General features: G+C 39.9%; 2 protein-coding genes across 4 annotated transcripts in view; one reads left to right on the top strand and one right to left on the bottom strand.

The window, feature by feature from the left end:
• LOC122553140 (WD repeat containing planar cell polarity effector) overlaps positions 1 to 10,364 on the bottom strand; it is a 134,053-nt gene extending 123,689 nt beyond the window's left edge. For 2 of the 3 annotated variants that reach the window (XM_043696719.1, XM_043696716.1), the window contains exon 1: positions 10,284 to 10,364. The gene's annotated coding sequence lies outside the window, so the exon portion shown is untranslated. The remainder of the gene's footprint in view (positions 1 to 10,283) is intronic. The other variant, XM_043696721.1, reaches the window with a different exon arrangement.
• A 323-nt stretch (positions 10,365 to 10,687) lies between these two features.
• LOC122553139 (malate dehydrogenase, cytoplasmic-like) overlaps positions 10,688 to 13,275 on the top strand; it is a 19,667-nt gene continuing 17,079 nt past the window's right edge. Inside the window, exon 1 of the mRNA XM_043696715.1 lies at positions 10,688 to 10,794. Within this exon, the coding sequence (XP_043552650.1) occupies positions 10,792 to 10,794 (3 nt within the window). The 5' untranslated portion in view covers positions 10,688 to 10,791. The remainder of the gene's footprint in view (positions 10,795 to 13,275) is intronic.

The raw sequence follows: 13,275 nt of genomic DNA, 5'->3' as shown, positions 1-13,275 counted from the left end.
GCTACTTTCTCCCCACCCCCACCCTCCTCTAGCTTATCTCTCCACGCTTCAGGCTCACTGCCTTTATTCCTGATGAAGGGCTTTTGCCCAAAATGTCGATTTCGCTGCTCCTTGGATGCTGCCTGAACTGCTTTGCTGTACCTAGAGAACACAGGGGGCCAACACCTTCAACTAGCTATCACCCATTGTTAACAGCTAACCTGAGAATGCAACTTTTTAAAAAAAAAAGTTTTGTGATTTACACATGAAAGAAATGAAACTATCATGGTATTCAAACAGATGAATACCATGATATTGTCTAGCTATCACCCATTGTTAACAGCTAACCTGAGAATGCAACTTTTTAAAAAAAAAGTTTTGTGATTTACACATGAAAGAAATGAAACTATCATGGTATTCAAACAGATGAAAGACTTAACAGACAATCAATTTTTCAATGTATAATTTCAGTTATATCACACTAAATGTTTGCTGTAAATTCTGTGTGTTAGGATTGAGCTTTCCACTATCACCTGATGAAGGAGCAACGCTCCGAAAGCTAGTGTGCTTCCAATTAAACCTATTGGACTATAATCTGGTATTGTGTGATTTTTAACTTTGTACACCCCAGTCCAACACTGGCATCTCCAAATCATACATTTTATCAAGGTATTGCACGAGCTATTTCCAAAATTACTAGCTTTAAGTTTTATATGAAATAATCGGTCATAGGTTTCAAAATGGATAAATGATTGGCACAATGCAATGTGGAAGAGAATAAAAGAATAAAATTAATAATTGGCAAATTAAAAAATCCTGCTGAATGGACTGAATCATAATTGTTATTCAATTGTAATGACATTTTCTGTCTACAGAGCTGAAACAAAAAAAACAAATTGCTGGTAAAACTCAAGTCTGGCAGCATCTGTGGACAGACAGCAGAATTCGCATTTCCAGTCCGGTGACTCTTCATCAGAACAGCTCTCTTACCAACAACACTTTTGCCTTTCTAAAGTCATTTGTATCAGATACCATAAAACGAGCTGCTGGCAGAGTTCAATGACAAATGCTATAAATGGGATTACATGGATCAGCACTTGATTTTTCATTAATAAAAGTAACTTTTTATTAATCTGTTTAATCCTTACAGAGGAGTCTCATTTATATAGGAGAAAACTATCATTATTACACTACTGCATTAATTGCATGGAATTGATCCATTTGTAATCTTTGTTGTTTGTATTATCATGGAGTTTCTCAGCATTCAGCATACAATAGATACTGAACCACTTCATCACAATAAGTGTCAACACACACTTCAAGAAATATTTTACTGACCACAGGGCATCCTCTAGTCATGAAAGGCACTAGATAAATGCAATTCTGTCTTTCATTAGGGATTTATCCATTTTCCATGAAGCCCTGTAATGGTTGCATAAATACAAGAGATTTAAGAAACCTTAGCACAGTTGTTACAGATAGTAACTTATTTTATGTTCAACTCATTTCAAAATCATATTTGTATAGCACCTAATAGAGAGGGCAAGCGAGCAAGCAGGACCTGGACAATAGACAGGAACAATTATGATCAATTTGATCTAGCTTCTGATTTCCTCTGTTAAATTCTTCTTTCTCTTATCTCTGTTTAGGATTGCATCAGACAGTCAGACAGTGATAGAAAAGTAATATATGGGAAATTTCAGGAATATGCAAATACCTAATATTCTATGTCACAACACTCCAGTCCCACCAACATAGTGAATCATCTGTATAACTATTATCTCAGGAGTACCCTGCTGATTCAAAACTTTGTCAAGGGAATATTGATGGCTTCATTTGGACACAACTTTCACCAAATTGTAATTTCCACACCTGACCAGCAGACTTCTTCATTGTTAATTTTTTTAAAAAGGTGAGATTTGCTGCCCTCCTGTGGCTGCTTCATCACTGACATTTCCAGAATTAGAACATAGAACATAGAAGAATACAGCGCAGTACAGGCCCTTCGGCCCTCGATGTTGCGCCGATCCAAGCCCACCTAACCTACATTAGCCCACTATCCTCCATATGCCTATCCAATGCTCACTTAAATGCCCATAATGACGGAGAGTCCACCACTGCTACTGGCAGGGCATTCCATGAAACTCACGACTCGCTGAGTAAAGAACTACCCCTAACATCTGTCCTATACCTACCCCCCCTTAATTTAAAGCTATGCCCCCTCGTAATAGCTGACTCCATACGTGGAAAAAGATTCAAAACTGCACACAATACTCCAGATGCGGCCGCACCAGAGTCTTATACAACTGCAACATGAAATTCTGGGGCATTTAGAGATAAAAGATCCCATGGCTATAATGACAGGAAATAGGTTCCAAAACAAAATACTATTGTGCAAATTCATGCTACCAATGTTTTAATATATCACAGTATTATTTCAAATCTCAACTGATCATTAAACTCAAAGTCAGATTGGAGTTATACAATTGTGTTGTTCAAATGAAGGAGGCAAGATTTAAGAACAGACACAAAGTTTTCAAAATTACATCCCAATACCTCAGACTGTTAAGCTAGGTAATCACAAATAAAAGTGGAAAATTGTGCATGACGAAGAGACAAGTTTGGAGAGTTATAACAATTTTCATGCACAACTTCTGCGAGGATTACGTTTGATTAATTTCAGTCCTTTGCTGGATATAAAAGGTCATTTGGATTTGTTTTGAATTAAGTGCCTCTCCCCACTCTACACCAAGAAAGGGCAGGAAGGTTTAGAGGGGATGTGAGGAAAGCTTTTTTTTTCCATCCATTGGGTGGTGGGAATCTGGAACTTTCTGACTGGTAGAGGCAGAAGCCCTCAATCTTCAAGTATTATTTACACTTGCATTAGGATGCCAAGGTATACAAGGCTATGGGTTGAGAGCTAGAAAATTGGATTCAAATACTTAGGGGCTTGTCTTTGGCACAGACTTGAAGGGCCTTTTTATGTGCTTTAGACCTCTAGGCTCTATGGAGACCAAACCTGCACACAATACTCCAGGTGGGGGTCTCACCAAGGCCCTGCAAAGTGCAGCAAGGCATGCCTGCTCCTGTACTCAAACCTTGTTTCTTTGAATGCCAAGACACCAATTGTCTTCTTGATTTCCTGCTGCACCTGCATGTTTACTTTCAGCAACTAGTATATAAGGGCATCCTGGTCTCATTGCACCTCTCCCTTTCCCAACCTGCTGTTATTCAGGTAACAATCTGCCTTCCTGTTTTTGCTACCAAAATGGATATACTCACATATATCCACGTTATACCACATCTGTCATGCTTTTGCCCACTCACTCAACTTCTTCAAATCACAGTGAATCATCTCCGTAATCTCCTCGCAGTTCACCCTCCCACCCAGCTATGGTCTTCTGAAAACTTGGGGATATTATTTAGTTCCCTCATTAAAATCATTAATATAGATTGTGAATAGCTGTGCTCTAAGCGCTGATCCCTGTGATACTCCACTAGTCACTTGCTTGCCACTTGGAAAACTACCCGTTTATTCCTACTTTTCGTTTCTTGATAGCCAAACAATTCTGTAACTATGTCAGTACATTAACCCCATTCTCATGCACTTTAATTTTACATGCTAATCCCTTAGTGGGACCTTATCAAATGCCTTCTGGAAGTCCACGTAAACCCTACTCTCAACTCTACTAGTTACATCCTTAAAAATTAAATTTAAATCTGTTCCAAGTCCATCCCAATGATAGTGCACAGTGATAGTGCCATTCAACATACTGAACAAAAGAAAAGTACTGGCACTGGGGGGGGGGGGGGGGAATTCACTAGATTGATTCCAGAGTTGAGGGGGTTGGCTTATGAGGACAGGCTGAGTAGACTGGGATTATGTCCATTGGAATTCAGAAGAATGTGGGGGTATCTTATAGAAACATATTAAATTATGAAGGGAATTGATAAAATAGAAAGAGATAGGATGTTTCCACTGGTAGGTGAAACTAGGACAAGAGGGCATGGCTTCAAGATTAGAGGAAGCAGGTTTAGAACTGAACTGAGAAGAACTTCTTCACCCAGAGGGTTGTTAACCTATGGAATTCCCTGCCCAGGGAAATAGTTGATGCTATTTCAGTAATCACTTTTTAAGTTAACAGATACTTTTTTGAAAAATAAAGGAATTAAGGGATATTAAGGGAGCTGAGACCATGGAGAAGATTAGCCATGACGTTATTGAATGGCGGTGTGGGCTTGAAGGGTCAGACAGCCTACTCCTGCTCCTAGTTCTTATGTTCTACTTGACATCAAAGTCTCCAACCCAGAGTACATCCTGTGCCCTCACCAGCCTCAGTACCAAATGGTATTAAAAATGGAAGTCATGATTTGGAGATGCCAGTGTTGGACTGGGGTGTACAAAGTTAAAAATCACACAACACCAGGTTATAATCCAACAGGTTTAATTGGAAGCACAGTAGCTTTCGGAGCGTCGCTCCTTCATCAGGTGATTGTGGAGGACTCAATCCTAACACACAGAATTTATAGCAAAAATTTACAGTGTGATGTAACTGAAATTATACATTGAAAAATTGATTGTCTGTTAAGTCTTCATCTGTTTGAATACCATGATAGTTTCACTTCTTTCATGTATAAATCACAAAACCTTTTTTTTAAAAAAAGTTGCATTCTCAGGTTAGCTGTAACATTGGGTGATAGCTAGACAATATGTTGAAGGTGTTGGCCCCCTGTGTTCTCTGTCTGTGCCATGTTGTTTAGATTGATTCTAATCTAAAAAGTGAATTAACAGAGTTTTACAGAGTAAATTTTTGCTATAAATTCTGTGTTTTAAGATGGAGTCCTCCACTATCACCTGATGAAGGAGCGACGCTCCAAAAGCTAGTGTGCTTCCAATTAAACCTGTTGGACTATAACCTGGTGTTGTGTGATTTTTAACTTTTAAAAATGGAAGAGTACTGATTTATCGGTTGGGACAGTGGGGTGGAAGATGTCGATGCTAATCAGCAGGTTTCCTCGTCCGTGGATGGCCTAACACCATGAGACTTCATGAACTTTTGCAAGAGTATTATAATAACTTAATAGCAGTGATGGCAGGAAGCCAGTAGGTAAATTCCCTCTTGACAATTAACAATGGAGCAGTATGTTGGTAGATTGAGTTGTATACCTAGTCTGCTTGGAACTTGTGTTGTACAAAGACAAGGGAATGGTAACAATGCATAGAGATGAAAACGAGCAGTGAAGTGCAGGATGATGTAGTGTTTGAGTCAACAATGTCTTGAAGCTACGATTCTAGTATCCAATCCATAATGAAGAGGTAGGGTGCCTATAACGGTGAACTTGTGTCTAATCACTGTGCCACTAAGATTAGATTCCCTACAGAATGGAAATAGGCTCTTCAGCCCAACAAGTCCACACCGACCTACTCCCCACATTTACCCCTGACTAATGCACCTAACACCATGGGCAATTTAGCATGGCCAATTCACCTGACCTGCACACCTTTATGATTGTGGGAGGAAACTGGAGCACCCAGAGGAAGCCCATGGAGACACGGGGAGAACGTGCAAACTCCACACTGACAGTCGCCCGAGGCTGGAATCGAACCCGGGTCCCTGGTGCTGTGAGGCAGCAGTGCTAACCACCAAGTCACTGTACTGCTCGTAAGGTGGTGAGGTAGAAATATGACATAAATACAGGTAGTTCTCCTATAACGCTGTAGTTGCATTCCAGCGAAACTTCGCTTAATAGAAAAATTGCTTAATAGAAATAATGGGGCCTATGGGAAAAGTGGGGTTAGGGGCAGACCAGCAAAAAAATCTCATGATCACCCAAAAGTCTAACAAAGTATAGCACAGCCTGAATTAAGGCACAAATCATATTTATCAATGAAACAAAAGTAAATTTAACACAGTATATTTAAAAATATATTGTTCATGCAGGGATAGAGGATCATTATGGTGTGTAAGAACGATTCCCTCATTCCTGTTAAGAGAGCTATATCACATATTGTCTCCTTCAGCTCAAAACACTTTATAATATTTAGCTTCTCTTCCAGTGTGACAGCCTTTCTTTTGTTTTCACCACCCGCAATTTTATCACCAGAATGCTTCTTGTTAACATTCTTGTCACTATTGTGACAATGCTGTCACTTTAACAAGGTTATTTTGTCCTTGTTTTTTTTTTATAAAGAGGGGTCATAAAGGCAGAGGTGCCAAGGTGTCTAGAAAGAGTCTAGTTTAACAATGGCAGGAGAGTGGCCAGTTCTCCCAGTATGGGTTTTTTCTAACTTGGTTTAGCTGTGGCAGTCACAAGATGCTAGAGTCCTGGAAAGGTTGTAAGCTTCAGTGAATGCTTCCTGACTGATTTTCTCTCTGAAATCTCTTTGGATGTTATTCCCTCCTGCCTGTGAGAATCTGTGTTTCAATTTACCTTTTTGCTAAGGGGTATGTGTTTATGGGACATTATTGGATTGTAACAGTTCCTCAGTTAAATTGTTGTATCGGGTCAGTTAAGTCTTCCAATAGTTAAGTTCTTCTAAATTCCATTTTCTTTTGTTCGTATTTCAACAGTAGTGTTTAAATAAATTCTGTTTTGCTTAAAGCAGAGTGGTTTGACCAACTGCAACACATCTGGAATATCTACTCCACATCTGCCTTTAAAATAAGAAAAAGTTACGGTCTAAGCTACCTTCTTAAAATATTTTGAAAGGATCTGGCCTGGTCCATAACACTATGCCCCTCCATCTTTTTCAATAAAAAATGGATAATCTAGGATTAGTGTACCTTTCACAGGAAGCTGCTCTCTATACAGTATCTCTCACAGAAAGCAGCTCTGTCAGCAGCTGACAGCAGCACATGCGCAGAACACGGAGACTTCAGCATGGACACTGGAGCATTCGCAGAACAAAGTGCATGAAACGATCACTGCTGCAATCGTGCTATTGTGAACAGAGGTAAGCATTCTCAAAAATATTGTTTCTTACTCCCTCAGCGACGTTATAAGCAAATCGTGCTGCCAGAACCTACATTATCCGAGAACTATGTAACAATTCTATTTTACTAACAGTGTTTAGGGTTCCATACATTGGTACTAGGTGAAAATTCCAACAACTTTTCTTTGTCAAAAGCAACAAGCAAAGTGCCTATTTCCCAAAGATTTCATAACTCCAGGAGATGAAAGATTACCTGCAGCTATTCTGGACCATTAATGGAACGATCCAGTAATCAACCAACTAAAAAAAAATGGATAGACTGCATATTCATTCAAGACAAAAAAATACTGAAAGGATTTTCCTATTGTTTAGCCAAAACACAGATTGTCAAAATTCAATGGCCAGACTGAAAACTGTTAAAAGATAAACAGAAAAAGTTCAGGCCTAGAACATCAAACACTACATCATCCTACAATTCATTGCTTATTTTTCATCTCAATGATTTGTTACTATTCCCTTGCCTTTGCACAACATAACTAGATACACAACTCAATCTACCAACATACTGCTCCATTGTTAATTGTCAAGATGGAATTTAACGATTGGCTTCCTGTCCTACATTGTTGTCAAGTTATTTTAATGTTCTTGCAATATTTCTATATATATCTATTCAACACTAAATGTACCAAACATGTTGATACAGTTCTAACAAAGGATTTCTACGTTAACTAATCTTTTCTCTTTTGAAATTATGGAGCTGATGTGTATTTGTAGCATTTCTGTTTTATAAATATACCAGTTTGATCTTTTAAGAAAGAAAATCTTTAAATCCTGTATTTTGCTCACCCTGCAAGCACCAGAAAAATAATCACTTTGTTTAGTCCTGCAGTGACATGTACAGTACAAAATTAACAAAGGCTCATTGGCTATGCTCTATAACTGTGAATGATTAAATATTCTTAACCCCCTCTATATGTTAACCTTTGTAACTTTTGAAAGCACCTGTTATGAAAACTAAGAAAATAGAGTAAAATGTACAATAAATATCTGTAACTTATTGATTTTATTACAGATTTTGTATTGCCATTAATAGTTTTTACACAAATAAAAACATGGATAAAGTCAGATGGAACAGAATTATATTTGGATTTTATTTGCATAGTAAAAACCATATCACTATCCTTTATTACCCAATCAAACTATCTTTAGCATGTATTAAAATATTTCTTCTAAACAATAGATCAGAAATGCTATGCATTTTATTTTAAACTTTTAAACAGAACACAAAATCTCCAGACTTCATTCTAAAAAAGGATGCCTTATTATGTATAAAGAAGTATGTAAAATCCATATTTTCAGATCCAATTTCAAAACAAGAAAACAAGTTCAATCAAATCTAAACATTTAAAATTTCACAATATCTTTGATTAAACAGAATCATTATAGTGCATGGACATTATAGCTTAGTATCCTTCCAGTCTACTTTCAGATTCAATTTACTTCTTTTTAAACCTAAAGCAGTAATTTAAAAATAAATATTCAACAGACATTATCAAAAGACAATTAGCAAGTGCTGATGGGAACTTGAACTTGGAGCTTCTGGCCTCGAGGTAAGGATGCTACCAACTATCCCACAATACATAGAATATTAAACAAAGAACTGTGGATACTTGAAATCTGAAACAAAAACAGAAATAGGTGAAGAAATTCAGCAGGTCTGGCAGCATCTGTGGACAGAAAGCAAGGTCAATATTTTTGGTCCAGTAACTCTTCTTTAGACCAAGTTTGGACCTCTAGAATTTCTCCAGTTATCTCTGTTTTTTTTACTTCACAAAACATCCCTTCCTCCTGTTCAACTGACATGGCAATCAGATATCAAATAAGTGGGATCACTTAACATTCACTGTTATATATCACTCCTCAAAAAAAAACAATAAAATATAACTGAATAGAATATGACTACAAAATATACAAAATTGCAAAACTCTTCCCTGTGATTTATGGGAATGATTTAAGGAGTTAGGGCAAGGCTTTGTTCATTAACTGCTGGAATATAAACTCAAATTTGTAATAAACTACAGGCTGTGTGTTCTGTGCATCAATTCTAATAAAGCCCTGAATAATTGTATTTCAACATCAGTGCTACTGTTTGAATTATCACTAGTTTCAAATATTGTTCCAGTTCTCAATGCTTAATACAGGAAGCAAAGACTTTCAAAAAAATTTAGCTACTTCTAATTAAAGACTTCAATTTATTCTTTTAAAACATCAATTTGTGCATTAGGGAATTAAGTGGCCAGATTTCTAATGAGTTTACCAGCCCATAGAATCCCAGCATTAAGTTGGAAGGCTGTGTTGATCATGATTTCCACAGCAATGACTTTTCTCTTGAGGAAACTGTGATTTGATTTATTATTATCACATGTATCGAGATATAGTGAAAAACATTGTTTCATATTAGAGCTATAGGGAGAGGCTGAACAGGCTGGGGCTGTTTTCCCTGGAGCGTCAGAGGCTGAGAGGTGACCTTATAGAGGTTTACAAAATTATGACGGGCATGAACAGGATAAATAGGCAAAGTCTTTTCCCCAAGGTCAAGGAGTCCGAACTAGAGGGCATAGAGGGGAAAGATGTAAAAGAGACCTAAGCGGCAACTTTTTCATACATAGGATGGTACATGTATGGAATGAGCTGCCAGAGGAAGTGGTGGAGGCTGGTACAATTGCAACATGTAAGAGGCATTTGGATCGGTATATGAATAGGAAGGGTTTGGAAGGATATGGGCCGGGTGCTGGCAGGTGGGACTAGATTGGGTTGGGATATCTGGTCGGCATGGACGGTTTGGATCGAAGGGTCTGTTTCCGTGCTGTACATCTCTATGATGTTATGTCTCTATTGTGCTAACCAGACAAACCCACGCATTAAACAATTACTTCAGGGTAATTGAAGAGGATGAAGAATATAGTGGGAGAAAACCATGAGGGCACATCATGGGCAGAACTTCAGGTTCCAATTAATCACTTAATGTCCTGTACTCAGTAATGGGTTCAACAATTTCAGATCACGATTGATATTCTATCCTCCTTGTACATGACCAGGCGATCAGTGATCGAGGGAAGGAAGAAGCTCTTCACCACCTCGAGGGGACCAGCTTCCCCACGGGGTCGCGGCGACATGCCTGAGGACCTGAGACCGGTATTAACTGCTTCCTGGAGAAGGGGAAGGGGAAGGTCACCTCCCCGGGCTCCGCTGTCCTTGACCCCCTGCAGATACCGGACCCATTTCTGACAACTCTCTGCTTGCAGGACCTGCACAACCTACACATACACACTCCAGATCACACCAAGCCCTTTATCCAGGAGATCTTTACCTCACACAGCCGCACTGCTCTCCGTCTCTTAGCAACCACTTATATCATCCCTTCCGGGGCAGCCGGAAACACACCTTTCCCTAGACTGTCTACAATCCATCCGCCCGTTATATAAATCATAACCACCTTGTGAAGACAGCCAGCCGTTCGCGAAGCACACATGTACTATTATAACAAAGATAATAAATAATTCATGCCAACACCAATTGCTTTTACTCCTTGGAAGTGATAGGGATGGTCAATTGAGCATTGGCACTGTTTGCTCTCCATGACCGGATGTGCACCTTGCGGTGGGATACTGAGTGTGAGAGACGGCCGTACGGCGCGATGCATGATGGATATTGTAGTCCAACCGTCTCGAAGCTATCAGGATGTTAGCGTTATTTCAATGGAAACAAGACTACATCGCCCAGGGCGCAACGCGCGGTTAACGTCGTACGGTCATGTGACTGTCTTCTAGCATTTGGCGGTCGATAGACAGCAGCGAAGGTCAACCTGCAGCAGCAAAATGGTTAGTATCTGTCTCACTGTTTTATGTAGAGCTTAGGATGGTCAGTATCTCTCTCACTGTTTTACATTCACCTCAATGGTCAGTACTTATAGATGTCAACTATTATTTGATGTATAATGGTCAGTGTCTCAGTTGCTGTTGTATATTGCACACAATATTTCTCAATGTCATTTGGACCTAGTTTGTGTTATTTCTTCACTGTAAACCTTTAGCTTTTTAAAATTTAACTAGATATCTAGGCCACTGCGATAGGTAGGCATTAACTAATGGGTAGTTCATGATTTAGAAATGGCTCCCTCTGGCTCAGTAACGTGAAATAGTTTGTTTCAGCTTGCAAGATAAAACACCAAACTAAAAATACATTGGGTTTCTGAGCTTTCACTGAGATGTTGATGGTTAATGTGTGCTATTTAACCTTCAGTTAAGAATTAGATTCTGGAAATGACGCACAATATTCACCTCCAAGGTCAGATGAATAGGAATGCTGCAAGTTCCTCTCAAATCAGCTGGATGTGAAAGCAAGGTTATTTTGTCTGACTTTGGACAGTGGGTTATACAGGTGGGGTCAAATTTTTAATTTGTGTGTGGGACTAGTCTGGTGTACAACTGGTCAATCAGATGATAAGTCCACTGCCATTTGCAACTCTGCTGAATTGCCTAGGTAGGTTAACTTTAACTGGAAGGATGATGCATGGCATGCTAAATGTGTCGAATTTCCAGAGTTTTTAGACAGTCAGTTTTGAGAATGTGTATCTTTGAGAAACTAATGATTGAAAATCATGGATGCTTATGCAAAGTAGAACATATTATTAAATGGAGGATCTTTTTACTGAGAAAGGAAATGTTATAAACTGGCAATAGACTTAAGAGATTTTTTTCCCATTAGGAGAGAATTTGATATTTAGAGAAGTTATTTTGAAGGAGGAAGCAAAAAGCATGTCGGTTTAGTTAGCAAAGAGATCAGAGTCAGATTTGTATCTTGATTCTAACTGTAACTGGCTATAATTGTCTTGAAGTTCAGACATTGAAAGGCCTATGTAAGGCTTGGATGAAATGATTTCTGATTGTCTGTATACCTTGCTTTCAATGGAAGATTCCTTCTGAGAGTTCTGAAGGTGTGGTCGAAATGGAATGACCTCAAGATTTGTTTATTTTTGTGTAACTATTGTGGTTCTTTTGTCAAAGTTGATTTTGGATGGTGTCATCAAGGTGCACCAAGTCTTGATATTCAAAACACAACTGCCTACAGGTTACAGAAATAATTTCAATACGGTTTCTGCAATTTGGTATTATTCACATATAATAAAATTTTATGTGGGCAGTGAGTTGAAGATAGACAGGCAGGAGGCTGGAAGAACACAGCAAGCCAGGCAGCATCAGGAAGTGGAGAAGTCAACATTTCAGGTGTAACCCTTCTTCAGGTCTGGGATTGGGTGTATGGGGAACTGCAGATAAAGGGGCCGGCGGGGACAGGGTAGTCAAGTCGGGATAGTGGAGATAGGTGAAGACAGGTAGAGGTACGACCTGGTAGGTCAATGGGAGGAATGAATCCAGTTGGTGGAAGGGAACTCAGTGTTGAGTTCTCCAGGCTGTAGACTGCTCAGGCGGAAGATGAGGTGGTGTCCCTCCAATTTGCAGTAATGGAGGAGGCCCCAGCTCCTCTTCTGTTAAATTGATGACTGCATGGGTGCAGGACGCTGCACCCGGGCTGAACTGAAGCAGTTCATCAACTTCACCTGCAACTTCCACCCACCCTCAAATTCACTTGGTTCATCTTGGACACCTACCTCCCCTTTCTGGACCTCACCACCTCCGTCTCTGGCAACAGTCTCCAAACAGATGTTTACAACCAACCCACAGACTCCTATAAATACCTGGACTACACCACCTCCCACCCAGTATCTTGCAAAAACTTCATCCCATTTTCCCAACTCACCCGCTGCATTTGCTCAGGTGAGAAGACCTTCCTCTTGAGCATCCCGGGTGCTCACCTATTTTGAGCATCGTGCTTTTCCTCCCTCTGTCATCCAGACAGCCCTCCGCGCATCACCCCAGGTTTCCGTTCCACTGCTCTTAAACCCCCTCCTCTTCCCAACGCAATAAAGACAAAGCCCCCCTTGTCATCACCTACCACACCTCCAGTTTCCACATCCAACACATCACCCTTAAACATTTCTGCCAACTCCAAATAGACCCCTCCCCCACAAAAAAAATCTTCCCCTCTCCACCCCTCTCTGCCTTCTGCAAGGACTGTTCCCATCAACAATCCTTGGTTTGCGCACTCTCCTCACCAACCACCCCTGAACCCCAAGGTACCTTCCCTTGCAACCGGAGCTCACCTTCCACCCTACCAACCTTCGCATAAACCAAATCATCTGCCGACATTTCCGCCACCTCCAAAAAGACCCCACCACGAGGGATATATTTCCCTCCCCACCCCTTTCCGCCTTCCGCAAAGACCGTTCCCTCCGTGACTGCCTG

This window comes from Chiloscyllium plagiosum, chromosome 9, assembly GCF_004010195.1.
Source record: "Chiloscyllium plagiosum isolate BGI_BamShark_2017 chromosome 9, ASM401019v2, whole genome shotgun sequence".
Taxonomy (NCBI): domain Eukaryota; kingdom Metazoa; phylum Chordata; class Chondrichthyes; order Orectolobiformes; family Hemiscylliidae; genus Chiloscyllium; species Chiloscyllium plagiosum.
This window is presented reverse-complemented; position numbering and strand designations above follow the sequence as displayed.